General features: G+C 45.7%; 1 protein-coding gene across 1 annotated transcript in view; it reads right to left on the minus strand.

Annotated features, from left to right (window-relative positions):
* The window catches only part of NOTCH3 (notch receptor 3), a 76,673-nt gene that overhangs the window by 15,934 nt on the left and 34,599 nt on the right, over positions 1 to 26,140 (minus strand). The window contains exons 5-24 of the mRNA XM_077327410.1: positions 25,958 to 26,080; positions 25,279 to 25,512; positions 24,854 to 25,009; positions 24,403 to 24,588; positions 19,677 to 19,790; positions 18,221 to 18,334; positions 16,330 to 16,563; positions 16,031 to 16,141; positions 15,202 to 15,394; positions 14,844 to 14,989; positions 12,596 to 12,709; positions 10,600 to 10,719; positions 10,229 to 10,381; positions 9,356 to 9,584; positions 7,852 to 8,053; positions 7,447 to 7,600; positions 6,169 to 6,353; positions 3,283 to 3,415; positions 1,896 to 2,147; positions 214 to 326 (exon numbers count right to left, since the gene is read on the minus strand). Coding sequence (XP_077183525.1) covers positions 214 to 326; positions 1,896 to 2,147; positions 3,283 to 3,415; positions 6,169 to 6,353; positions 7,447 to 7,600; positions 7,852 to 8,053; positions 9,356 to 9,584; positions 10,229 to 10,381; positions 10,600 to 10,719; positions 12,596 to 12,709; positions 14,844 to 14,989; positions 15,202 to 15,394; positions 16,031 to 16,141; positions 16,330 to 16,563; positions 18,221 to 18,334; positions 19,677 to 19,790; positions 24,403 to 24,588; positions 24,854 to 25,009; positions 25,279 to 25,512; positions 25,958 to 26,080 — 3,266 coding nt within the window. The remainder of the gene's footprint in view (positions 1 to 213; positions 327 to 1,895; positions 2,148 to 3,282; positions 3,416 to 6,168; positions 6,354 to 7,446; positions 7,601 to 7,851; positions 8,054 to 9,355; positions 9,585 to 10,228; positions 10,382 to 10,599; positions 10,720 to 12,595; positions 12,710 to 14,843; positions 14,990 to 15,201; positions 15,395 to 16,030; positions 16,142 to 16,329; positions 16,564 to 18,220; positions 18,335 to 19,676; positions 19,791 to 24,402; positions 24,589 to 24,853; positions 25,010 to 25,278; positions 25,513 to 25,957; positions 26,081 to 26,140) is intronic.

Genomic DNA, 26,140 nt, shown 5'->3' on the forward strand with positions numbered 1-26,140 from the left:
ATCGGCTGAAGACCACTGTCATAGATGCTGCATCCAAAATCTGATTCTCAGAATGGCTTCCAAGTAGGCATTGAAAATAATTAACATTGCCACAAGGGCTATGGGAAGCCCCCACCAACCATCTCAATCACTGCCATCAACACCTTTTTCTAGCCTCATGTAAATGCTGTGATGAATCTCTTGTTCTGCATACCTGTGTCCCATGACACTTACCGGGGGACAGTGACAGGTGTATCCTAGAGGCAGATTGACTGCCAGTTTACACTGCCCACCGTTCTGGCAAGGTTGAGACTCACACACATTCACAATGTTCTTGCAGTGGCGGCCTGAGGAGAAGAAACAAAGTGCATCAAAGATAGAGACTTGTCAATATATCCTCCCTCCCTTCATATACACTACAGAAAGGACATGGGAAAGCACTCCTTCCCCCATACACACCATATTGTATCTTAAAAGAAGAAGAGCTGTTTTTTATGCCCTGCAATTCATTACCCAAAAGAGTCCATAAGTGGCTTACAAACACCTTTCCCTTGCTTACTCCACAACAGACACCTGGTGAGGTGGAGCTAAGAGAGCTCTGACAGGACTGTTCTGCGAGAACAGATCTAACAGCACTGTGACTAGCCTAAGGTCATTCAGCTGGTTGCATGTGGAGGAGTAGGGAATCAAACCCGGCTCCTCCAGATTAGAGGCCACCATTCTTAACCACTACATCATGCTGGCTCAGTTCCAACTCCAGTAGCTTGTAGTTTCTCCCTTCAGATAATGGCCAAAGCCCCACTCCTGCATTCATTACCTTCTTGCACATTCTTCTCACATGAAGCCCAACTTAGTTTACACATTCATGGCAAAGGGCACAAATCCTCCGTTCTTTGTCTGGCTTGCACAAACATAGTTGTACAACCACATTCTTTTCCCTGATCTACATATTTCAACAGAAGTTGGTTATATGCAGCATCACTTCCCCTAACATGCAATTGTAAATTTACATGTGTGACCTTAAGAATATTATAAACAGCTGTAGAACATACTAAGCAGGATTCTACAGAACAACAGGTGGTAAATGGAGCTGTGAATAATGTTGTAATAATTATGTCCTTTTCAAAATATGTAACAAAAAAATTGCAAAAAAGTCAGAAACCCCAGCCAGGACAAAGAACACAATGCAGCCAGTGCAAGTTGATCAACAGGATGTCAAGCAATATAATTTTGGTGGCATTGATCAGTATTATGACAAGAGACGGACTTAGCAGAAAAGCAAAATGAGCTACACAGTATTTGCAAAAGATCAAAGAAACTATGGTTTACAATACAGCTTCACACATGTTAGCAGCAGTGTGTGAAGAACATGAGAGGCCGTGGAACCATTCAAATAGCATCTAGAAAGCAGAAAGGTTATGTTCATCTCCTTCTGTTATACTGGGACAAACAGGTCAAACTCAAAGTTGCCACTTTGGGGTTTGGCTGAATAAGCAACCAAGTCATAGCTGGCATAGTGGCACGATTCACAGTAGGTTGCTGCAAAAGTTCAGCTCTAGAGAAACAAGAGCCTAACTCTATCATAGCTCCCTTAACAAAAGACCAGTAAACTCCTGTTCAACTTCTGAAGTTAAAGAGCCTGTTCAGGGGGGTATAACTAAATCCTGGGTATGAGATGTAACATTTTGGAGCTTCTTGCTAACCCAGATCTGTTTTAAGATATACAGAGAGTAATACGTATGCCCACAGACCAAGAGGAATCCCTATACAGTCTTCATATACCTGATTTCATATACTGATTTTGCCTGTCATACACACTTCCTCCTACCACACCCACCACTGTGGTCCACTTTGTGGTCCATCTTCCCTGCATCCTGCACATAACACATTCAAGGCTGCCTTACACTCTCACTCACCCGTGTAGCCTGGCTTGCAAATGCACTGGTAATCGCTGGCTTCCTGTACGCAGTCAAGTGTGTTGCGGGGGTGGCAGTGGTTTGCCTGGCACTCATTGATGTCCCCTTCACAGCGCTCGCCCGTAAAGCCTGGAAGGCAGCTGCATCCATAGCCACCCACTCTGTCAATGCATGTCCCGTTGTTGAGGCATTTAGGGACCCGGCTGCCAGGATTCATGGCACAATCGTCCTCATTTATTTCACACAGGACGCCTAGGAAGGCAACAAAGCTATCAGCACCAACTTCCAGGCAGCCCACCCACCCTGCCCTGCCCTGCCCTGGAGAGCCCATGCAAACCTGATTCCGTCAGACCTCAGAAGTTAAGCAGGGCCAACCCAGGCTAGAATCTGGATGAGAGACCTTCAAGGACCACTCATGGCCATGACATGGAGGCTGGTGATGGCAAATCACCTCTGAATGTCCCTTCCCTGGCTGCTAGGTAATCTTTGGATGTGGATACCCACACCATATGATAAATAAATCTAAGAAGCTCAAGACACATCCTCCCCCCCCCTGCCCATCCAGTGAACTGCTACCCCCGGGTGAGACCAAACAAATCAACTCCCCATCCTGTATGCAAGGATTACAGACACTACCTACCTTTACAGGAACTCATTACTGAGACTTCCTGCAGAAGCTGCTCTGGGAAAGCTCATTTTTCTCTAACCTGGGCCTTAGGAGAGAACCCAGAATTGCTCCCCATACTAACTCAAGACGAAAGCCAACTCAAAATCTAACTAGAAGACAAAGTAGGAAATCTGTCACTAGAACCTTCCTAGAGTATTTTTTCTTAAGTCAGACAGTAGCAGTGCAGGGCGCCCATTCAGACTGGAGCAGCAGCTGGTGGCTTTCATTCTCGCAGTTTTGCAGGTCAAAACCAACAACCATCCCCATCTACTCCCACAAAGATTATCTGCCCTGCCAGGGAAGAAAGACAAGCAGAGAGATGATGCCTGGAATTCTTCTTCCCTTCCAAGGGAAACAACTGCAGAAGGAGAGGTTGTTGTGACTGACAAAACTGGGGTTAACCCTTCTCAGTCTGTGCCATACTTCCCGTCCAAATCAGGAGCCCTGGGAGGTGCTACTGGACTTGAAAATTGTTTTTATTTATTTAGAAATCTATACCCTTTCTCAAAGGAGCTTCTGACCCTGTAAACAGTACAGCAGGCCAGCTCTCTACTCTAGGAACATCTGAACAAAGATCTCCCATCCAGTGCTTAAGAATGCCTTAATTCAACACTGCATCAGTCTAACCCCTCTTTCTGGCACCATCCTAAAATGGGAAACATAAAATACACACTTCCCATTAGCAGAGATCTCCTAGTCTAGATGCCACCTAGCACTTACCAAGCGTCCCTGGAGGGCAAGAACAAATGTAGCGGCCAGTGAGGTCAATGCAAGTTCCTCCATTTTGGCAGGGGTGTGACTGGCACTCATCAATATCATATTCACAGTTTTTCCCTTCAAAGCCCAGTGGGCACTAGAGTAAAAGAGACAGAGACAGAGCCTGATGTTAGGTGGAAAGCACAAGTAAAGCTCTGAACTCTTTGGAAGGAATCCATTAAAATGCAGGATTTGTCCAAGAAACAAACAGGTAAAAATAACACTAACTCATAAGGTAAAGAAGGACCCTTCATGTCTTGCCAGTCTTTTCTTTTTAATAAGTCAAAACTGATTATTCATATTAAAATTGAATCATACTAAAATACTCCCATGTAAGTCAGTCTAACTTCATAACTTTATAATGACAATAGAAGTATCAGATTCCATAGAGAAAGCATTAAAATATTTTGAATGGTGGGAATGATTTCTTTAATCTTAGGAAAGACTTTCAAAATGAATATTTCTCTTTGGTAAGAAGTGAGAAGTTGATTAAAATAGGAAGAATTTCTTATGACTGCAAAATGGAGCTGCTGCAGTAATATAATTTCTTGTGAGATTAAGAAGACCGTTTTTGAGTAAAAAAAGATTCGGATGTAGAAAAATATCAAAACAATCCATTCCATAGATGACATCATGGTTTTTATCATCAGACTGTTAAAATCTACAGAAAGATAACGTCCTCTAATCACAGCTCATTGTATGATTTCAGGCTATAAAGTAGAAAAAGTAAATTAGGATTATTAAGAAAGGCTGTATGCAGACCTCACAACAACCTTCTGTCTGTTCACAACTGGCACAAACCAAGGTTTCCCCCTTCCCCCTTTATCATGATGTTGAATGTAGTAGAAAAAATCCTTTTAAGATTACAAGATGTTGTGCAATTACATAGATAAGAATGGACTAATTAGATTAATAATTCCAATAAAATCAAAGGAACATAATTATGGAATGCTATAAAAGCAAGGCTGGCCAACTATGGGAGACATCAGAACTGTTGCAAATAGCTAATAAGTATGAGTGTCATGCTTTTGTTTTGTACTTGTTTAATAATCCACTTACTTAAGATCTGGGCACAGAATTCAAGAAAGACAGAATTTGTTTTTTAAAAGTATTTGGATTAGTGAAAATCTAAAAAAAAACATGCACGTACACTACAAAAGAATAAAAATCCAACATTTTTGTTGCTGGTAAAAGTTGAATACAAGTCCCACTGGATAAGAAGGGAAGAGTATAAAAAGGCCATTTAAAAAGTAATATTGGATCCTTAGAGAATCCCTAGGAGAATCCCTCGTCACTCTCTTCTGAACCCTCTCTATTTTGTCCACATCCCTTTTGAAGTGCGGCCGCCAGAACTGCACAGTACTTCAGGTGCAGTCTGACCAAAATGGCATACAGTGGGACTATGAGATCTTGGGATATTTGTGCACTGTAAACTAAATATGAGCAGACAGTATGATGCAGCAGTAAAAAATGTCTTTCTGTTTTTAGCCTTCTTTACTGCTGCATCACACTGTCTGCTTATATTTAGCTTACAGTGCACAAATATCCCAAGATCTCATTCACATACACTTCTACCCAGAGGTGTATCTCCCATCCAGTATGCAGGCTCCTCATTTTTGTGACAGATGTAGAACTCTGCTCTTATCCTTAATAAATTGCATCTTGTTCTCCTTTGCCCACTTTTCCAGCATGTTCAGATCTCATTGATCTTCTGGGGTGTTTGTTACTCCTCTCAATTTGCGCTCTTCTGCATATTTAATGAAGAATTCCTCCAACCCCTCATCTAGATAACTGATAAAAATGTTCAAAAGTACCAGACCCAGTACTGAGCCCTGTGGCATCCCACGGTTTACCTCCAACTGATCTGATGAAATACCATTGATAACCACTCTTTAAAGTCCCTACCACCTAACCATCAAACATGATATAGAGTTATTTTTGTCTTAATTCATTGTTCTTTTTTAAGATTAAAAAAATCTTTTAACAATCCAAAAGAGGATGACAGAGTAATAGAAAACATTGGAAACTGCTGAGAAAGAGGATGGTCAACAATCCCCATTTTATTAATACGTACAGTGAGAACCATTTTCAAGTCATAAATTAAGGCGTAATTGAGAAACGTATCACAATTTGAACATTTTCTAGGATTGGACCACGAAAAGTTCAATCGGCTGTATATATAATCTATTTTAAGGGATGGTACCTTTATTGTACAATGTTATGAGTTTTAATATTGGTGTGCAAAGTTAAGTCAGTACTGGATTTTGATACTGAGTTGCCAGAGATACAAAGTTATGGAAGGGTCTACCCAGAGAAACCCAGCTAGCAAGTGTGTGTCTTTAACCTCAGTTTCAGTGCTTCTTATCTCTTTCTCTTACATTCTTCTGTTTGCTTATCATGTTAATGAGAAATATCAAAAGCATATTGGCTCAATCCAGATTGCTGCAGGAACAGAACACTTGAGGGGTGTGGGGAAAATAAAGGTGACACGATGTGGTAAAAATAGATTGACATTCACAGATTTCAAAATGTGTGGTAAATTTAAAATATCAAGAAAAAATTAAGGCAAACATTCAGGAATTGAAAACCAAACTATAATCCATAGTCGAAATAATAGACTCAAGAAAAGAAGTGCAGCTAAATACCTATATTATTTGGGGAGGGGGAACCAGAGAAATGAAATTCTGCCCATTTCAGACTCACCCCCCCACCCCATTGTAACACCAACCAGCCTGCGCTGGAACAATTCTAACAGCAAAATAGGGCCACTGCACCTCACTAACTCTTCCCAGCATTTTGATAAAAAGCCAGGCCCCCCAGCCTGCTACAATCCCATGAGGCCTTCCTTACCTCACAAACATAGCCTCCAACAAAACTGCGACAGGTGCCCCCATTCCGACATAGACTGTGCTGGCAGTGGTTGACTTCACTCTCACAGTAGCTTCCTGTGTAGCTTTTCTTGCAGATGCAGTAGTGAGTATTACCAGCATCCACACAACGGCCACCATAATGACACACCTGCTCCTTGGTCACACCTATCCCACAAAAAAGAGAATTATACAGGCATCTCCAGCCACACTTTTCTTCCACAGAAGGAATGGAATATGTCACTAAGAACAGGATGGGAAGAAAGAAATGAATCAGTGAACCGAAGGGAAAGATACCCAGTTTCTTGCTTCAAGTCTTTTGTTCCCACAACTACATTTAATTCCAGGCATGGACACAAACCGATTCACAACCCAAAATTCAGCACAATCATTGCCCAGTTAGAACATTTACCGGACTTTTGTCCAGTTTACCTGTTCAGACCATTTAAACCTAAGAGCTGAGCAGGGCAAGCCCATCCATCAGCTGTTAGGTTTAAATGGCTGTGACTCACAGACCCCTGCAATTGCCATTCCACTTCCTAACCCTTGCCATGGGTGGGTTGGGGGGAGGAGGCTTTTTTTTAAAGGCAACTGACAGACAGCTACAGTACAATAACATTATGGAAAAAAATGTGCAGGCTGCCCCATTACCCTTATAACTCTTCAAGGAAAAGGGCTTTGTTTTTAAATAAAAGCTAGGAACTAGAGCATTGTCGCAACAGATCCTTTTAATGTTATTGCACTATACTGAACTATCCAATTACTGTTGCGTGAAGGGATAGGCATGGCAGCTTTAGTGCAAGAGTAAGAGCAATGGTGCTGATGTGAGCTGGGTAAGCAAAAATGCATACCTTCCCAACTTGGCTGCAAACAAAGGTGCTTTGACCATGATGGTTCCAAAAAGATCACCTGAAACTAAATCGGGGAGAGACTGCAGCAAAAGCAGGGGAGGGGGGACTGGACACAGAAGGACAATGTCATGTGGATAGTCTCAAAACTACCACTGCGGAAATAACAGCCTGAAGTATAACTAAAGCACCCAAGACCCAAGAACACTGTCCTAGCACCACTGAAGGCACAATCAGTGTTGCTTTCTATCTTAGTTCTACGAGAGAGTGCAAATGGACGATGGTAGTGGGGAAAGTGGGAGACTCTGGATATATTAGCTTGCTGCACACAGGCAAACCAAGGAAAGGCGGCTTCTTCGCGTGAGAAGGAGGACTTCGATTTTACTAGTGCAGAAGCAGAAGGCATTCCTTACCTCTGTTTCTGGCCACCACTTCGCATGAAACATTGGGGATGTCACAGTAACGACCAGTCCAGCCTCCTGGGCAGTCGCAAGACACGGTGGTGCCTCTCTGCAGACAGCGTCCTCCATTCTGACAGGGGGAGTGACTGCACAAATCGAGCAGAGTCTGGGGAGGCCAGGAGAAGACAAGAGAGTCAGGGGCAGAACCCACAGTAAAAGAAGCACCCTGTTCCTGCCAAGGAGGAGACTCAAGCCCCCTTCCCCGCCCCCATCCCCACTGTAGCCTTCTGCACTATGCTTCCCCACCCCCCAAGAGTGGGACCACAGCCCACCCATCCCAAAGAGATCAGGGTCAGTTTCAACGTAAACATTTCCAACTAGCCCGCCCCGCCTTCCAATGAAGCCTGGCACACTTACCTGGCACTGAGGGCCTGTGTAACCTTGAGGGCAGACACAGCGATAGGACTGCACGCCATCCTGGCACACGCCACCATTGAGGCAAGGCTGAGACTGGCATTCATTGATCTCATGCTGGCAGTGGGAGCCCATAAAGCCAGCATGGCAGTGGCAAGTGTATGAATTCACTCCATCCTTGCATGTGCCACCATTGAAGCAAGAGCTGCCGGGACATGAGGCAAGAGAGTCAGAAGCCAAGCAAACAAGTAAGCGATCCAGGCTTGGCCTTCATTCAGCACAAGTTACGACAGGGGTGGCCAAACTGTGGCTCTCCAGATGTCCACAGACTACAGTTACCGTGAGTCCGTGCCAGCTGGCAGGGCTCATGGTAATTGTAATCCATGGGCATCTGGAGAGTCACGTTTTGATCGCCCCTAGGTTAGGACATCCTCTCTTGCTAGTATTTGGCGAAACATGACATGTAGCAGCGTTTCAGTAAGAACTACCTTAGGGAAGTCTTGATCCGAAAGCAGCAACGGTTGGAAGATCCCCTTAACAACCCCCCCCCCACACACACACACATGCACAAACTTCCTAAAATTCCACAGATTGTCTTAGTGATCACTTACCCCCTGGGTTAATCCCCCTCCTTACTCAACATTGGGAACATTATTTCCCACTAGCTGAAAGCAACAAGCCAGTGGAACTTTTGATCTGTCCATGTTTAATTCAATACAGCTATCTTGTGCTGTTGTCACTAAGAGAGGTATTACAAAAGAGGAAATGACAGAAGTGCAGTTTTTTGAAAGAGGCCTCTATATGCTCCAGAATGTGCACATTATGCTCTAGTCATGTGTATATTCCTAGAATGGGGCCTACTCTTGCCACAGTTTCTACTTTCTTTTCTCTGTCTTCACGTTATTTCATTAAACCCTGTATGCCTTAAAAGAGAGAGTGGGGTATGCGCACGAATAACCAGAGCATGAGAACAGTGCAACATAACCCCTACGTTACACTTTGGGACTTTGTCCATATGAGTGGCAAGTCTCCAAGTTGGGCCTGCTAACCAACCTGGTAGATACAGAACCGGTCACTTTCCCACACTATGCTTGCAATGTGCCTCCTCCCAAATGAACCTACTTGACAGTTCTGGTCATCTTCAAAGGCCCTGCTTCAGTTGCCCCTGCTACCTGAGGCTAGGTGGGTGGCATCGTGAGAAAGGGCCTTCTCTGTCATGGCACTGAAACTTTGGAACTCCCTCTACAGAGAGATTCATCGGTGTCCCTCTAGCATTGTCTTCTGCTAGCAGGGGAAGACTTTTTTGTTTTGTTCGGCATTCTCTTACTCGCCCTCCTCCATTTGGGTGTCTATGTGTTTACTTTTCATTTTGTTATATATGTTTTTATTTTAAATGCTTCTTAAATTCTAAAACGTTTTAGTGCTCGCCACCTTGGGGGCCCTGGATTGAATGAGAAAGAAATGTTTGGAAGGCACAAAAATGCTTTTTAAAAATCTGCCAACTCACCTGTCGGTGCAGTCCTGTACATTGTGCTCACAGTGTAAGCCAGCCCAGCCCGGTGCACAAGTACAAGTGTAGCTGTTGACATAGTCTGTGCAGGTGCCCTCATTGTGGCAGGGGTTGCTGAGGCACTCGTTGATCTCTGTGGCACAGTGTAGGCCTGTAAAGCCTGGCAGGCAGGTGCACTTGAAGGAGCTGATGCCATCCTGGCAGGAGCCACCATTCAAACAAGGATCTGTTGGCAGAGAAGGGCACCGTTAAAAAAAAGGGTCTGAATAAGCCGTCTACCCACAATTCCTAATACAAACAAGACAAGTTCTTTGTCTTTGGCAACACTACCTATGCAAAATCACACACATAATCAAAGAGACTCTGGCAGTCAAGAGTGGAGACAAACTACCGAAATCACATCAGTAATGGGTACAGAACAGAAAAGGTAAGGCATTTCTACATTTCTCTGGAATTAACATGATGTAACATTTAAATATTTGCCCCAATGACAACTGCCTAACTAATTGCATGCTTTCTTGGCAAATCCGACAACCACACCAGTCTTATTCAAAATAAAAATCCAAATATACTTACAAAAAAAATCACATTTGTCCAAAATCTTACTGGTTTCTAGCCATTTAATTTTTATTAGGATCTGAACAAGTATGAGCAATCAATTTATAGACCAGAAGGAAATATAACCTTTTGTGTGATTAATATTCTTGGAACTCCGCTTGGAAAGTCATGCAAATGGTAACCTTCCTAAACTTCTTGCCTAGCTCTTTAATTTTGGCATAATACTCCCTACTGACACAGTTTTCCTTGCATTACGGTCTCAGCAAAACGACAATGGCTTAGTTGGTCCCTCTGGTTCCCTGATAAACTTACTAGGTGCGCAGTCATCGATATCTGTCTCACAGTTGGTGCCAGTGTAGCCAGGTCGGCATGCACACCTGTAGCTGCCAAGCATGTTGGTGCACGTGCCCCGGTTTCGACAGGGGTTCTGGTCGCACTCATTAATATCTTTGTGGCATCGCTGCCCTATAGATGTTAAAAAAAAATTACAGTTTTTGATTTTCGTTCTGCAATTTCTGTGCCACAATTCTATCCAATGCCAGTCCAGACAGCATGAGGTTTTATTGCTATAAAGGGTGCACAAAAACTAGCGCCATTCTAACAATACTAAAACACCCAAGAAGGGTTGAACTTCATGATATGGAAGAGGGAAAGAGGAAAGGGATGTGTGGTTTACAGCCCACCTTGCCAGCCTGGTGCACAACCACAGGTAAAGCCCTCGTAGTCAGGCGTGTGGTCACAGACGCCATTGTTCTCACAAGGATTGGGGAAACAAGGGGCCAACACGTTCTCGCAGTTCCGGCCTGTAGAGAGAGAGACAGGCCTGCTATGTGATGCGGGTTTCCACTTGCTCAGCAGCCAGAACCAAATATAAATACACATCTTGGACTCAAACATAAATGCATAAGAAGCTCAACAGCACAAAACCATGTCACGTGCTGGGTATCACTTTAACACAATTCAAGGTCCCTTCCAAACAGCCAGCGTACAGAGCAGGAAATGCTCAGCTGTTAATCATCTGTTTGTACAAGATCTTTTCCTCAATTAAGCACTTCCATTTCTGCCACATTTCTTCAGCACACAAACAATAATAGACTCTGTTTGCAAAATGCAGCTTTTTCTTGGCCAGTAGATGCCACTGCAATTTGCAATGCAACGTAGTTGCCAAATGACATAGGAACTTATTAAACAGTCCATGACCTCACTGGGGAAAGTGGAGGATTCAGCTACCTGCCCCTGTCCCTCTTGAGATCGGCCCTCCCTCAGCCTGACCCAGAGGAGTGACATTGATTCAACTAGAGGAAGAAGCATGGTCCTTGAGCACTCAAGGACTCTCACACATGTTTCTTCGGACTCTGCGTTGATGCTACTTAGTTTCAGCTTGACAAATCTGTCAAGGTTAAGAAAGTCAACTGACCTAACGTGGCAACACAATGCTGTAAATGGAATAAAATCTATGCACAGGCATAGAAAGTAGTAGTAATGACACCGATAGAAAGTAGTAGGTGTCATTACAACTTCACAACAAATACAGTTACCAACCTCCAGGTAGTGGCTGGAGATCACTTGGGAGAGGAGGAGGAGGAGGAGAAGGAAGAAGAGGAGGAGGAGGAGGAGGAGGAAGAAGAAGAGGAGGAAGAAGAGGAAGAGGAGGAAGAGAAAGAAGAAGAAGAGGAAGAAGAAGAATAGTTGGTTCTTATATGCCGCTTTTCTCTACCCGAAGGAGGCTCAAAGCGGCTTACATTCGCCTTCCCTTTCTTCTCCCCACAACAGACACACTGTGAGGTGGGTGAGGCTGAGGGAGCCCTGATATTCCTGCTCGGTCAGTTTTCTCAGTGCTGTGGCGGGCCCAAGGTCACCCAACTGGCTGCATGTGGGGGAGTGCAGAATCGAACCCGGCTGGCCAGATTAGAAGTCCGCACTCCTAACCACTACACCAAACTGGCTCTCAGTTTGACAACTGATCTCCAGCTCACCTGGAGAAAATGGCCACTTTGGAATGTCATAAAGTCCCCATCATAAAATACCCCATCAAAATCCTTCCCCTACCCAAACCATGCCCTTCTCAAGCTCCACCCTCAAAATCTCCAGGCAGTTCCCAACCTGGAGCTACAACCCTAATAATGGAGTGTAACAGCAAAGATAGAAAACCATGGTTTTGCATGCATTATTTTGAAACTGCAATTGGCTTGAATTTGCTTTTGATTAAATCAACTTTTAAATAACATTTGAGCAAAAAAGGAGCCACTATCGACACAGGTTTTTTTTTTTAATTGATGTCAATATACTGGAATTGTTGGAACACATGTTATTCCTCACTTGGGACTTGAGTGGGTCAGAAATATTCATTAACATGACGTCACTCTGTCCTACTGCTCCCAAGTGCAGCATAACAGGCCTTGCTTGCTCCACTGCAGTCGTGTGCGGAAGACAGGCGGTGGAGGTGGCGGTGGCAGAGGCTGCAGTGGAGCCCACAGTGGAGGCAGTGGTCATGGCAGAGGAGGAGGCGGAGCCAGCAGGGCTCAGTGCCAAGCCTGGTCAGCCACTGCCCATTTTCCAAGACCACAGGAGGAATGGGTATGGTGGCAGGGCCCAGCACTGAGCCCCGCTGATTCTTGGATTTTTTTCATTAAATCTCAGGCACATCCCACCTGTCCACCACAGGAAATTTTCACTCACCAGTATAAGGCAAATCACAGAGGCAGGCATAGTTGGCAATACCATCAATGCAGGTGCCCATGTTGAGACAGGGGTTGGAGGCACAATCGTTTATGTTTGTTTGGCAGTAAGTCCCTGCAAAAGAGAGGCAGAAAATCTTAGGGTCCCAGTAAGCACAGAAACTGAAAGTTAGGGATCTTTATCCCAGCTCTGATATGCCATTTTGCCATTATTTAATTCTCAACATGGCCACATTTGTAGATACTAAAATCTAGAAATTGGGGCCATGGACACATGGATTTTAGGCGACTGAGAAAACCCCAGGTTTACAGAAAAAAACAAAAATATTTTTTCAAAAATCATTGTGGGGGGGGGTTAAAACTTGTAGCTTTAAGAAACACAATGGTATTGCTAGCCTTCAACCTTTGGTTTCTGTCAATAAAAAGCAGGGGGAGGGGGAGGTCTTTTCCAGGAGTGGACACACTAGGACCATATTAACAGCAATCAACCTCCCACTTGATCTCATGTGATCTGCATGATTCAACCATGCCTGGTAACTTGCTGTTCAAGACCAGTCACCCCATTATAGTCAGGCTGTTTGTATTGTATAATAATAATAATAATAATAATAATAATAATAATAATAATAATAATAATAATAATAATAATAATAATAATAATAGTAGTAGTAGTAGTAGTAGTAGTAGTAATAGTAGTAATAGTAGTAATAGTAGTAATAGTAGTAGTAATAATAAAAGTAATAGTAATAGTAATAGTAATAGCAATAGTAATAATAATAATAATAATAATAATAATAATAATTATTATTATTATTATTATTATTATTATTATTATTATTATTATTATTATTATTATTATTATTATTATTATTATAGGCCACCACTCTTGGCCTGGCTGGCTCATGGTGGTTTACATAAAAACATTAAAACCACATAAAACCCCAGTATATAACCAATATTGGTGGCGAAAAATCTACCATAACAGCCTACAGCGTCCCCCATGCCATCTCTTCAATCCTTCCACAGCAGTCACCATTGCCCCAGAGTATGTTCACTGGCGGTGTCTGGCCTAGGGGGCTATAGAGGGAGAGCCACGATTTTTCTAGTCTGACGTCAACCAAACGCCTGGCAGAGGAGCTCTGTCTTATAGGCCCTGCAGAACCCTGATAGCTCCGTCAGGGACCTCAGTTCTTCCAGGAGCTCATTACACAAAGTCAGGGTCAGGACCGAGAAGGCCCTGGCCCTGGTTGAGGCCAGACGTGCCTCCTGGGGGCCAGGGATGACCAACAGATTTATACCTGCAGAGCAAAGAGTCCTGCAGGGGGCATAGGGAAATAAGCAGTCCCTCAGATAAATGGGACTCGGGCCACGTATAGCCTTAAAGGTTAAAACCAAAACCTTGACCCTGATCCGGAAGCTAACTGGTAACCAATGCAACTGCCTCAGCATAGGCTGGACAAGGGCCCTCCAAGATCACCTCGTTTGTACCCAGCTGCTTTTGTACCCAACTTACCCTACATGTTCTTGTGAAAATAAAATGGAAGAGGGCAAAATAATGCAAGCTTCTTGAGGTCCTACTGAGGCGAACGCTGGGGTATAAGCTAAATAAATAATAAAGCTGAAGATGCCGGCAGATAAAACAAAGGGTGGTTCTAAACTGGAAAGGACAGAAGGAAGCAGGAAAGAGGACAGGATGTGGGAGTTGCAGGAGAAACAAAAAGTGTGAGGAAGGAGATAGAGAGGGAAATGAAGCACCCTCTGGAAGACCTTGCTTTTTTACTATTGTACAACCTGACCCAACGGTCAGCAATATGATACTGAGCCCAGCCTGGATGCCAGCACTATACAATTCAGCCAGAATTTTCCTGGGCCGAGGCTGCCAGGGGGCAGGAAGCAGGAAAAGCTGAATACAGGGGTGCGGATAAAAGTAGGTTGGCTAGGTTGGGAAGGAGAGAAGAAAGCAGGAAAAGGGGAGAGCCTATGAGGGTTTTTCATGGGATGGAAACAGGAAGTAGTGCTTGTTCATCCCTAATCCCATGTAATTACGTGAACACAAAATTCAAGGCGCAATTGCCTGTCATTCATCATATAACTAAAGAATGACCAAGCACATTCAAGTTAAAGAGAAGGCATATCTATAAACAAATCAGGTATGATCCAGAAGACGGGTAGCATAAGTATTTTGGAATAGAAGAAGACAAGATGGACACAAGTTTCAGGTCTCTGCATGAAAGAGAAGGCAAATGTACCCTGGAAGCCCTCCTTGCACTTGCAACGATAGCCATTGACATGGTCAGTGCAAGTGCCTCCATGCTGACATGGATTTGATTCACACTCATTGCGGTTCACATCACAGTTGGTGCCTGCCCAGCCTGGCTCACACTCGCATCTGTACCTATAAGGAAAGGAGGGAGAAGAAATAAGGTTGAGTTTGTTTATATCTTCCCAAACTACCTAGGCTTAACCCAAGCCCATTTGACTAGCCTATAAGGACTAGTTTAACCAACTTCTGTCTTCACAGTTATTCCAAGACAACCACAGGAGACCATCCAGCAACCCATCTGGAAGTCATCTCACTATGAGATGCACTCTGGGGATCAGTCTCACCCGTTGATGTCATCGTGGCATGTGCCATGCACGCAGGGGCTGCTGCTGCACTCGTCCACCTCTGAATAGCAGTGCGGATCATGGAAGCCCTCAGGGCAGACACAAGAAAAGCCATCTTCACCATCCACACAGGTGCCACCATTCTTGCAGGGATTGGATGCGCATTCATTGATCTCTACATTGCACAAGGGACCTAAAAGGACAGAAGGAACTGCTAAGCCATGGAATAGAAAAGGGCAGTGGTCCCCAACCTTTTTGAGGTTGGGGACCGGCAGGGCAAATGCCCGCCCGTGCATGCCGTGCATGTGCGTCTGCACATGCGCGGCCAGGCCGCAGATGCACCATGCGCGGCCGAAATCGCGCATACACGGCACTTTTTCGGCTGTATATGTGTGATTCAACCGCGCATGGCGCATGCACCTATGCGTGGCTCGGCCGCGCATTTGCAATGCGCGGGCGCAGCCCTGATTCCCTCTCCCCCCCTCCCGCAGTAAGAAGCTTCTGGGGCCACAAGCTTGCGGCCTGGGAAATTTTTTACTGCGGGGGAGGCGGGAAGAGGGAGCCGCAGCCCGGCGCCATGGCCTTCGCGGCCCGCGGGTTGGGGACCACTGGATAAGGGCACCTTTCTCAGCTATTATATCAGATTGCCTTAACTTTGCCTCTCATGCCAGCCCCAGGCTTAGCCAACACTTGAGCAGTACCACTTTCAAACTCTGCCTGGGAAGATGCAAGTCCAAGTATGACATTACTTCTTGATCCTGTGCTGCATACTTTGGAGTCAGACTCTCCTCGCCCCACCCCCTTGCAAGCAACTCTCCCCAGCCATCACCTGTGAAGCCTGGTTTGCAGATGCAGTCATAACGGTTGATGCCATCCCGGCAGATGCCATAATCACAGGGGTTGCTGGCACAGTCATCAAAGTTCATCTCACAGTTCACACCTTAGGGAGAAAGACTAATCAGAGGACTGGGCAACACTACAAGCACACCAGGAGAACTCACAGCAAACAAAGGAATTCCTTCCTTTCAGCTGGCTGACAATGTGGCACATGATGCAATGCTCCGGAAAGGCACGGAGCACAAGCAAAATAGAAGGGTATTCACAGTGGATGAAAGGACAGTGTCCTACCTGAGGTGCCAGGCTGGCAGTGGCACAAGTATTTATTGACCAAGTCGATGCACTTGCCACCATGCTGACATGGATTGCTGTGGCATTCATTGATCTGATTCTCACAACGGTAGCCAGTATAGCCAGCAGCACACGTGCAGGTGAAGCTGGCAATGCCATCCACACATGTGCCGTGGTGACATGGATCTGGGGAACAGTCATCAATGTTCTTCTCACACAGAGGCCCTTCAAAACCTGCACAGGGAAAGCAGCATAAACATGGTTCAAAGTTATTTGCACCTAAAGCATCCAGAGAAAGGCCTCCCTCCTCATTTTGCCAAAGGTTAGGATCCATAGGTCAACAATTTACCAGAGCCTGAGAGTTCAGATCTAGAAGCTGCTGCCTCTCTGAAAAGATGCTTCCAAACACCTAAACCAAGTTGGCCAAGTTTCAGTCTTCTTTGTAATGACTGTTCCGAACCACAACCTTTGTGAACAGTCCTGGAGTCTCCAGAGACTGGTAGCCATTGCCTGACAAAAAACTAAATCAGACACTGAACTGCTTCACAAAATATTTCCCTCCTTTGCAGGTAGTCAGATGAGAGAAACACTTTGCTCTCATGAAATAACTCAGGAAGAATAATTAAGAAACTTTATATTGTCCACAGATATCTTTGCCTCCCTCCACTCCCAGCCAGATATAAACTGGGTCCTGTGGACCCAGACTCTCATCTTTTGGGGCAAACTTACAATCTTCTTCAGAGGTTGGAAATCCAAAGCAACCATTCTTCCTGCATCTAGCAGAAACCAGCTAAGTAAACGGCTGGTTGGCTGACCTTGTGACAGCCCCCTCCTCCACTTCTGTACATACCCCTAAAAAGTGGTTCTGGGTAGAGGGTTTTACATTCAGTTCAACAGTCATAGTATCTGCAGAACTCTGCCTCGTATCCTTAAACTGAACTTGGATATGGAAAAGAAAACAGAAAACAGAAACTCTTCAAGTACTAACTTGCTCTTGGGATCAGGAAGGCAGAAACCTTACACAGTGCCGAAACCAAAAAAGAAGTATGAATGGTCCATGAATCAGACCCTTTGACTTTTCCTCATGCTCCATGTATCCCTCCCTGAAAAGTGCTCAAATGATATTTGGGAAAGGATCATGCTCCACAAAGCCTTAACGTCTCATGGCTAGAGCATGCATGGCTGTTTAAGGAAAGCAGCTATAAAAGAGGCTTTAGTAGTCTTTCATTGTTGCATCAAAGCCTTATAGTTCTTGAACAAATATCAGCACAGCATTTTCTCCTAGCCAGAGTCAGCTCCATTCCATCAATGGAAGAGCAAAACGCCAAACACATGTTTTGAGATGTAGAGCTGCCCTACATAAAGTCAGACCACTGAGCCCTATAGCTCAAATCTTGTTTGCTCTGAATGTTATAGGTTCTCCAGGGCCTCCAACGGAGAAGGGTCTTTCCAAGTGCCTGTTTCCTGAGATTCTTTAGCAGAGGAGGCCAGGGAACCTTCTGGATGCAAAGTACGTGTTTTACCACTGGACTATGGCACCATTCCTAAACAACAGTCCTGTCTTCGTGTATCACAGGCAATTGATTAAGGCAGGCAGGCAGGCAGGCAGGCAGGCAGGCAGGCAGGCAGGCAGGCAGGCAGGCAGGCAGGCAGGCAGGCAGGCAGGCAGGCAGGCAGGCAGGCAGGCAGGCAGGCAGGCAGGCAGGCAGGCAGGCAGGCAGGCAGGCAGGCAGGCAGGGAGGGAGGGAGGGAGGGAGGGAGGGAGGGAGGGAGGGAGGGAGGAAGGAAGGAAGGAAGGAAGGAAGGAAGGAAGGAAGGAAGGAAGGAAGGAAGGAAGGAAGGAAGGAAGGAAGGAAGGAAGGAAGGAAGGAAGGAAGGAAGGAAGGATCACCTTCTGTACAACGGCACTCATAGGCATTGGGTCGATCCACACACTTGGCACCATTCTGGCAGGGTGTACTGGCACACTCATCAATGTCGATCTGGCACATAGAACCGGAGAAACCTACATTTACAGAGAGAAAAGAGGGTTAGACATATCAGTTGAACCAGTGAGGCACCAATCTTTATTTATTTACATACATAGCCCCACATAGCCCAACTACAGGAAGAAAACAGTCTGCTGTTGAGTATGGAACCTGTGCTACTACATTTTGATACACACAATCCTGAATCATCGTTACCATCTGTGCAAAGGAGCTGTTCAGTGGGTCAGTACTGCTCTGGAAATCCTGCCTCTACAGCTATCCCAGCTGAGTTCCACACAGGACTATGTGAGAAAAACCAATGAACTCAGAAGCCCCCAGCTGTTAGCAAGAGACAAAAGCAGTCTGAAGATAGAGAAGCACTGTCTGAAGGAAAAGTAAAAAAGAACTAACTAGGCTGGCAGAAGGGTCAGTGGAGAGTGGCCAAAATTGGTATGTGGCTAGATCAAGCATGGTATAAAACTGACATTTTGGACTGGAATTTCGAAATAGCAGGAGGAAAAGTAGGCTCACACTTGTAAGGGAAAATTCTGTGGGACAGATACCTCCTTCAGCTCCAGCCGGCTTGCACAGTTCAGCCCTACCACCAGAGGCCCATAACAAGGGTTCGCAGTGCCCCCCCCTCTCCACAGGGGGCTTCGCAGTGTCTGCCCCACATGTAAATTGGGTTCAGGGGCCTGTGCAACAGCCTGGGGGAACAAAGATACCATTGTCCCTGCTCCCACACAGCAAGCTATAGGCCTGTCTGTCAATCAACCCTAGACGCAACTGAATGGAGGACAGGGCCCCCCACCCGCTCGGTAGCAGAGAGGATGGGCAGGCCTGGCGAATGAGCCAAAAGCACTTCCTGAGGGCTGCGGCTGTATCCCAAGTACCAACAACAAACTCCTCAAACCAACTTCCTAAGTCAGCCAAAGGCTCTTTAGCAAACTTCCCCACAATGTGAGAGATTAGAGAAAGCACAAGCGGCACCGAGAGCCTAGGAAAACTACATCACAAGTCTGCTATGAGACTCAAATGCAGCACACCCAGCTGAGTTCCTGCCAGAGGCAGATGCACCCTGACTTCAAGAGAGGGGGAAAATAGTGGGTGGAAGGATCAGAAACCAGGCTCCCTACAAAACAACAGATCTTTCCTGGCCTTAGGAAAGTAGATTGGACTAACTTCCAATGCATACACAGATATTCTCCTCTCCCTCCCTCCCTCCCTCACACACAGAGAGAGAGAAATGCCACATTTTCAGACATGTAGGATTCAAGTTCCTCCAAGGGGCAGAACAATTCTCTCTAGTGCTATGGGTCCAGGTTCATTCTATCCCTGGCCACAAGAAGAGTGTCCTGTTGGCAAAATGCCCAGGCTTACCTGAGGGACAGGTACAACTGAATCCGTTGACAATATCCTTGCAGACACCCCCATTGACACAGGGGTTACTCTCACACTCGTTGATGTTGATTTCACAGAAGGTGCCACTGAAACCTGCAAACCAGAGAAACTGTGTTACAAAGCCCAGCCTCATCCCGACAGGGAATTTTACCTCCCATACTACACATGTGGCACATATACTGCACCAGAGCAATAATCCTACAAGGGCCCACGTATCCAGGCAGAGTCATTCCCAGGGACACTAATATGCTACAAGTGTGCCCCAAACTGTGACATTTTATTTCCAGTGCAAAACCTCAGGCACTCATTAAATCCTCAAAACTCTAAGCCTCCTCCACAAGAAGCAGTTGCTAACCCTCATGATTGCCAAGATTACATTTTAAAAAGTGAAGGTAGTTTTCACCATTAGGAAGTTACAATTCTAAATGGGCACCAACACTTTTTCCCCATTTCATTTCACTCCATCCTTTCCACAACACCCACTAAATGGCCCGTGTGCTCTAAATGCCCTCTCTCCTCTAGGGTTTTACTGCATCTCAATGCTGCTACCAAGACAGGCTATCTGACATAGCAGAACTGTGTCAAGTAAGCTGTTGCTACATCTACTGTCCATGAATGGACCCTCGCTATTCATATTTGAGACATAATTTTTAAAAAGTTTACACAACCTGTGTAACTGCTGAGGTCATCCTGGATTTTAGTTTCAGACACGAAGTAAAACAAAGGTCCTTTTCATGCTGCAACCAAGCCAAGAACAAAAGGCACAACCTTTCCCACTAATTACAGACAGTGACAGAAAAGGAAACTAGCAGTGACATCCTTAAACAGAATTATACCCTTTAAAGCCCATTGGTATCAATGGACTTAGAAGGGCATAACTACATTCAGGACACCACAGTAAGACAGTGTATTCTTTCTCACACACTCACAAAATTATCCGTTTCACGTGACTTATAGTGAGGAAGACAATTCATCTCCCTAGTTCAGCACTGTCTATTCTGATTAGCTACAGCTGCCTAAGTACATCTTCCCTGTCCTCCTGCCCCCACAACCGATTTTTCACTAGGGATCCTGAGGACTTAAACATGCAAGCAAAACATGTACTCTGTTAATGACCTACAGGCAAGCTTCCTGCTGTAGAGGTGATGGGATGCTATGGAGATGGCAAAGGCAAGTGTAATCCAACAAAAGGGGCAAATCACAGGAAGAACACACTAGATGCCCCATACATCTCAGCTTCTAAGCAGGGCACGAGCATGCCTCTGCACACTTCTTTCCATATGTTTATGGTAGTCAAGGTAAAGGGACAAAACCTTCTCACTTGGAAAATGGGCAAAGATTGCACTGAAATGGGCAAAGCCTGCTAAAAAAAATCACAGCCATTAAAATACTGTAATCTTCTGCTGTCTTCTCAGAGGCTAAGTTACAGCCTGGTTCTTTGGAGCCACTTTATAGGTTATCTTTTTCTTTTACATTATATATGCTGCCATGCAAGAAAGAAACAAACACACCAACTCCATATCCAAGGTTATCTTCGAAATTAAAGCTTTTGCTACAGTTACATGTGTCTAGCAACTAATGTGCAGAACAGAGTCCAAGCATGGGATTAAGGCAGAATGTCCAGCCATAATTTCCTTCCTACTTCAATTTAGTGAGTTCAAAATAGCAGATAGAAAGCTGTTCTGTTCCACCTCTTCTGCCCTATCAGAGACATGTTGAGCATGTCTTGGAGAAAACACACAAAAAACTAAAAATGATGGCAATGTGACATGATCTGTACTCTCCCAGCACAGAATCTTCTCAATGCAGATGTCGACACGGCATATAGGTACTCCTTGCACTTTCTGGAGGCATTTAGAACAACTTTTTTCAAACTTTTGATCATGGAGGAGCCCCAGACTTCAGGGAGCCTTGAAATCAGGCTGGAAGTGATATCAGTTGGCCACACCTCCCTGCCACCCCTTAGGCGGACCAGGGGGGGGGGGGAGAGAAGGAGGCAGTTTGAGGCAAGAGTAGTTGTACAGGCTCCACCCCTTTCCCACATGAGAATGCCACCTCCAGGTCAGCTGGTTCCCTGCTTTAATGGCAGTGCTGGGAATAGCTTGTGGCCAAGTCCAAAAAGGACGTGGACAAAATGGAGAGGGTTCAGAGGAGAGTGACGAGAATGATCTGGGGCTTGCAGACCAAGCCCTATAAGGAAAGGCTGAGGGACCTGGGAATGTTCAGCCTGGAGAAGAAGAGGTTGAGAGAGAATGTGATTTCTGTCTTTAAGTATTTGAAAGGTGGTCACTTAGAGGAAGGCAGGGAAAGATTCCTGTTGGCAGCAGAAGGCAGGACCCACAGTGATGGGTTTAAACTATGTGGAGAACGATATCGGCTAGATATCAGGAAAACAATTTTCACAGTAAGAACAGGTCATCAGTGGAATCGACTGGACAGATACTTATCCTGGATGCTTAAGGTTGATCCTGCATTGAGCAGGGGGTTGGACTAGATGGCCTGTATGGCCCCTCCCAACTCTATGATTCTGTTAAGGCAGGATACAGGAGAAAGGCCAAGGAGCCCCTGGAGAGCTCTCATGGAGCCCAAACTGAGGATGGCTGAGAGAGAAAGGGAAGCCCCTGGGCAACTACTCAGATACTTCTCCCATTGAGAAACTAACCAGAGCTGGGAACTGTGTCAGAGGTTGCAGTGACCACAGGAGGGAGGCAGGAGGTGAGTCCTGAAAGGTCATGCAGGCCTAGAGTTTGCATCAGTGAAAACAGGGGAGATGGGGCCACACGGAGGAGCTCGGGACAGGCTGCTGACATTTTTTATTTGTCTTGGTGCAGAGGTTTGAGAAAGAAGAGAGGACAGCCAGAACTGTGGGGACCTATGGACCGTGAGGACCGCAGTTCACAGCACAGGCAAAGGAGAATCAAAGACAAGGCACTAATGCATGGATTTGCATGGCTAATGGCCCAGTCAAAAACATCTTGGCTTGCAATTGAAGGAAAGGACTAGCTAGGAGGGAACATTGCCATGTCACTGCATGTCGCCTCCTAATTTCTTAAGCCACTTATCACGGCTCTAGACTGAGTGCTCCCCATCTCTCCCTGCATCCTAATCAGAATGGTTTCAGGATGTTGCAGTGCTGACTCCGAGCAGAAAGGCAACATGGAAACCTAATTTCCTAATCACTAGTCCAAAGTCATTCCCAGCTAGTCAGACCCACCCCTCCCCCAGGTTTTCACAAAACAGCCAGCATCAGCCTATGAGTGAGCAAGCAAGGAGAATGTCCCTCCCCATATGGGGTAACAGAAGCACAAAGCACAGCCCATTCACAGAGCCTGCCAGGCCAGCCCCACCATTAATATTCCAGGCACAATGCTGCACTCCCACTGTCTGTATGTATGAACACTGCACCGATTTGCCCAGCACCCCTGTCCTCTTGCATAGCCACCACAGGGACAGCCACACAGCCATCCCACACATTCCCGATAGATCTCAGATCCCCATAACTGTACTTGAGGACCTCTTCAAGGCTGTGAGCCTAAAGTAAGGACAAACAGTGCAACGCCCAATAAGATGGCAGGAAAGAAAATGCCAGCATGATATATGTATGTTTCATGAACAGCTCAGCATTCAGTGCTAGTTTTCTAAACAGCACAGCCCCTCTGCTTGGACTCTTCTGGACTGCACTTCCCATCTAAGCCAGAAGAGCTAGCCACCTAACCTGCCTAGCAGGGGAGACTCAGGTTAGACCACTTCCAACACCAGGGCCATCACCATGACAGCTACTCTGTTTCATCTACACTCTGTGACTCAAAAGTGCCAGTTCCCACAAACATACTTGCTCCATACACTTTTCTCTTATTTATTTTATTTACAAATTCTATTTATGAGCTGCCCCTTCCACAGTGGACTCAGAGCGGCTAACAGTGATGAACAAGAATAAATATTAAGGTAAAATTGTTAAAAACGAATCCCATCTTAATTTTAAAAGATGAACCCGACAGTCTGTAGGTAAATCACTTGAGGTGGGTAAGTGGGTAGACCAGGAAGCCAACAATGGAAGGCACCTGGTGGAACAACTCAAGTTTAGAAGAGAAGTCGGTTTTTATATCCCGCTTTTCACTACCCAAAGGAGTCTCAAAGCAACTTACAATCGCCTTCCCTTCCTCTCCCCACAAGAGACACCCTGTATGGTAGGTGGGGCTGAGTGAGCTCTGACAGCTCTATAAGAACAGCTCTAACAGACTGCAACTAGCACATGGTCATCCCTGGCTGCATGTAGAGTAGTGGGAAATCAAACCCAACTCTCCAGATTAGAGGCCATCGCACTTAACCACCACACCAAGCTGACACTCAGGCCCTCCAGAACTTGTTTCAGGCAAGGGATCAGCAGGAGGTTCGCTCTAATAAAGTGTAAAGCTCTAGCGGGGGTATAGAGGGAGAGGTGGTCTCACAGCTTGACAAGCATCCCTGGAATAGGCTACTGACAGTGAACCGGAGCAAGGAAATAACTGCCTTAGCTCACTCAGTAAGTCCACCCGCAGCAGAGATTTGATCCCAGGACTTCGAAATCCACATTCAGCTGCATGTCTGCCAATCCCTTCCCACTCATTTCATCTCCCCCTTCCTCCCACCTTGCCTCCAACAACCACTAAACCAGATACTGCACCTCAGATACTCTGCTCCAGGGGCAGATGCTTAGGGAACCCACCTGACATGCAGATGCAGGTAAACTCGCCAATGCGGTCAAGGCATGTAGCATCGTTCTGGCAAGGCATGGAGAGGCACTCATTGATATCAGTTTCACACCGTGGGCCTGTGTAGCCACGCCCACACTGGCACTGGAAGGATCCATCTGTGTTCACACATCTGCCAAAGTGCTCGCATGGATTGGCTCCTGGAGATGGTAAAAGCTCCCAAAGTAAACATGGTTGGGCCAGAAATGATGTCCCCTCCATGTTCAATTCAAGGATAAACCCAGCCAAGGAATGAGAAAGGAATTCCAGCTAAGCTAAACTGTTTTACTAGCTAAGATGCCAACCCACAGAGCCAGCCAGGGCCCAATTCAATTACCCCTTGACCATCAAATGGGAGGGTAGTGGGCCTCCTGCCTTTCTTTCCCCTCTAATTTTGCAGAAAGGAGAGAGGTGCATTATTCTCACCAATGTTGCATTCATTTACATCCTGGTCACAGGCCCCTCCCGAGAAGCCTGGTGGACAGGTGCAGATGGCACGGCCATTCATTGGATTGGTGTCACAGATGGCATCTTCATGGCAAGGGTTACTGACACAAGCATCTTCCAAGTGGCAGAGGAGGCCTTGATGAAAGTAAAACCATGAGAGGCAATCACATAACAGCAGCAAACACACATGGGAAGGAATTCCATGGGAGAAGCAATATAGACTTTGGCACTTTGGCATCAAAATCTCCTTCTATTTTAGAAAGAAATTCTCATTCACATCACCCAATATCCTATCTATCCATTGTCTTCTTTTCACCCCACAGCCCAAACCTTCTAAACTCTGCCACGCATCCTCTGAACAAACACACAAAGGTGTTCCATTATGCAAGACAGAAACCAGCTACCTGTCTTGCCCATAGGGCATGCGCAGTAGAAGGAAGCCACACGATCATGGCAGGTAGCACCATTGAAGCAGACCGCTATCTGACAGTCATCGATGTTCTCACTGCAGCTCTCTCCCGTCCAGCCATTGACACAGACGCACGAGTGGCCTCCATCTGTATTGAAGCAAGTGCCCCCGTTGTGGCACGCGTTGGGCTGTAGTTGGCACTCATCCACATCTTCAGTGCAAAACTGGCCTAGGGGACCAAACAGAGGCTAAGTCTGTCTGTGTTAAAAACCTTACCAACCTGGGCCGTGCCTCCTTCTTTCTCTCCCTCCCTCATCCTCCCAGCTCCCTTTGATCTTCATTGCCTTAAAATACCCTGAGGTTAGTGCAGGTACAAATAGTTTCCACTTCATCAAATGACTGTAGCTGCTCTGCTACAGTCTACAAAGGACATTAGCTCCCAATTCACAGGTAGGACAAAGTCAATTTCAAAACTGCAGGGAGGAGATTTTAATTACCTGTTTTTGTTACCTGTGCTCCAACCAGACCTCATGACTTGGAGGCTGAAATTTTGTCAGCATACCATGGCCAAGGAAAGGAAATGACGCACCCACCTAAACCATTAACACCCTTTCCCCCATTTCACCCTAGATGGTTTTAACCCAGTTCAGGCTCTCAGACTGATATGTCCGTACCTGTCCACTCTGGAGGGCATTGGCAGTTGTAGGTGTTGACACCATCCACGCATGTGCCTCCATTCATGCACATGTGGTCTGGGCAGTCATCAATGTTGATCTCACAGTTGTGGCCCTCAAAGCCTGAGGACAGAGAATTTAACCAGGTTGGTAACCATGAAAAGGCAAATTCCAGAAACTCCC

The sequence above is a fragment of the Paroedura picta genome, chromosome 3 (genome assembly GCF_049243985.1).
Source record: "Paroedura picta isolate Pp20150507F chromosome 3, Ppicta_v3.0, whole genome shotgun sequence".
NCBI lineage: Eukaryota > Metazoa > Chordata > Lepidosauria > Squamata > Gekkonidae > Paroedura > Paroedura picta.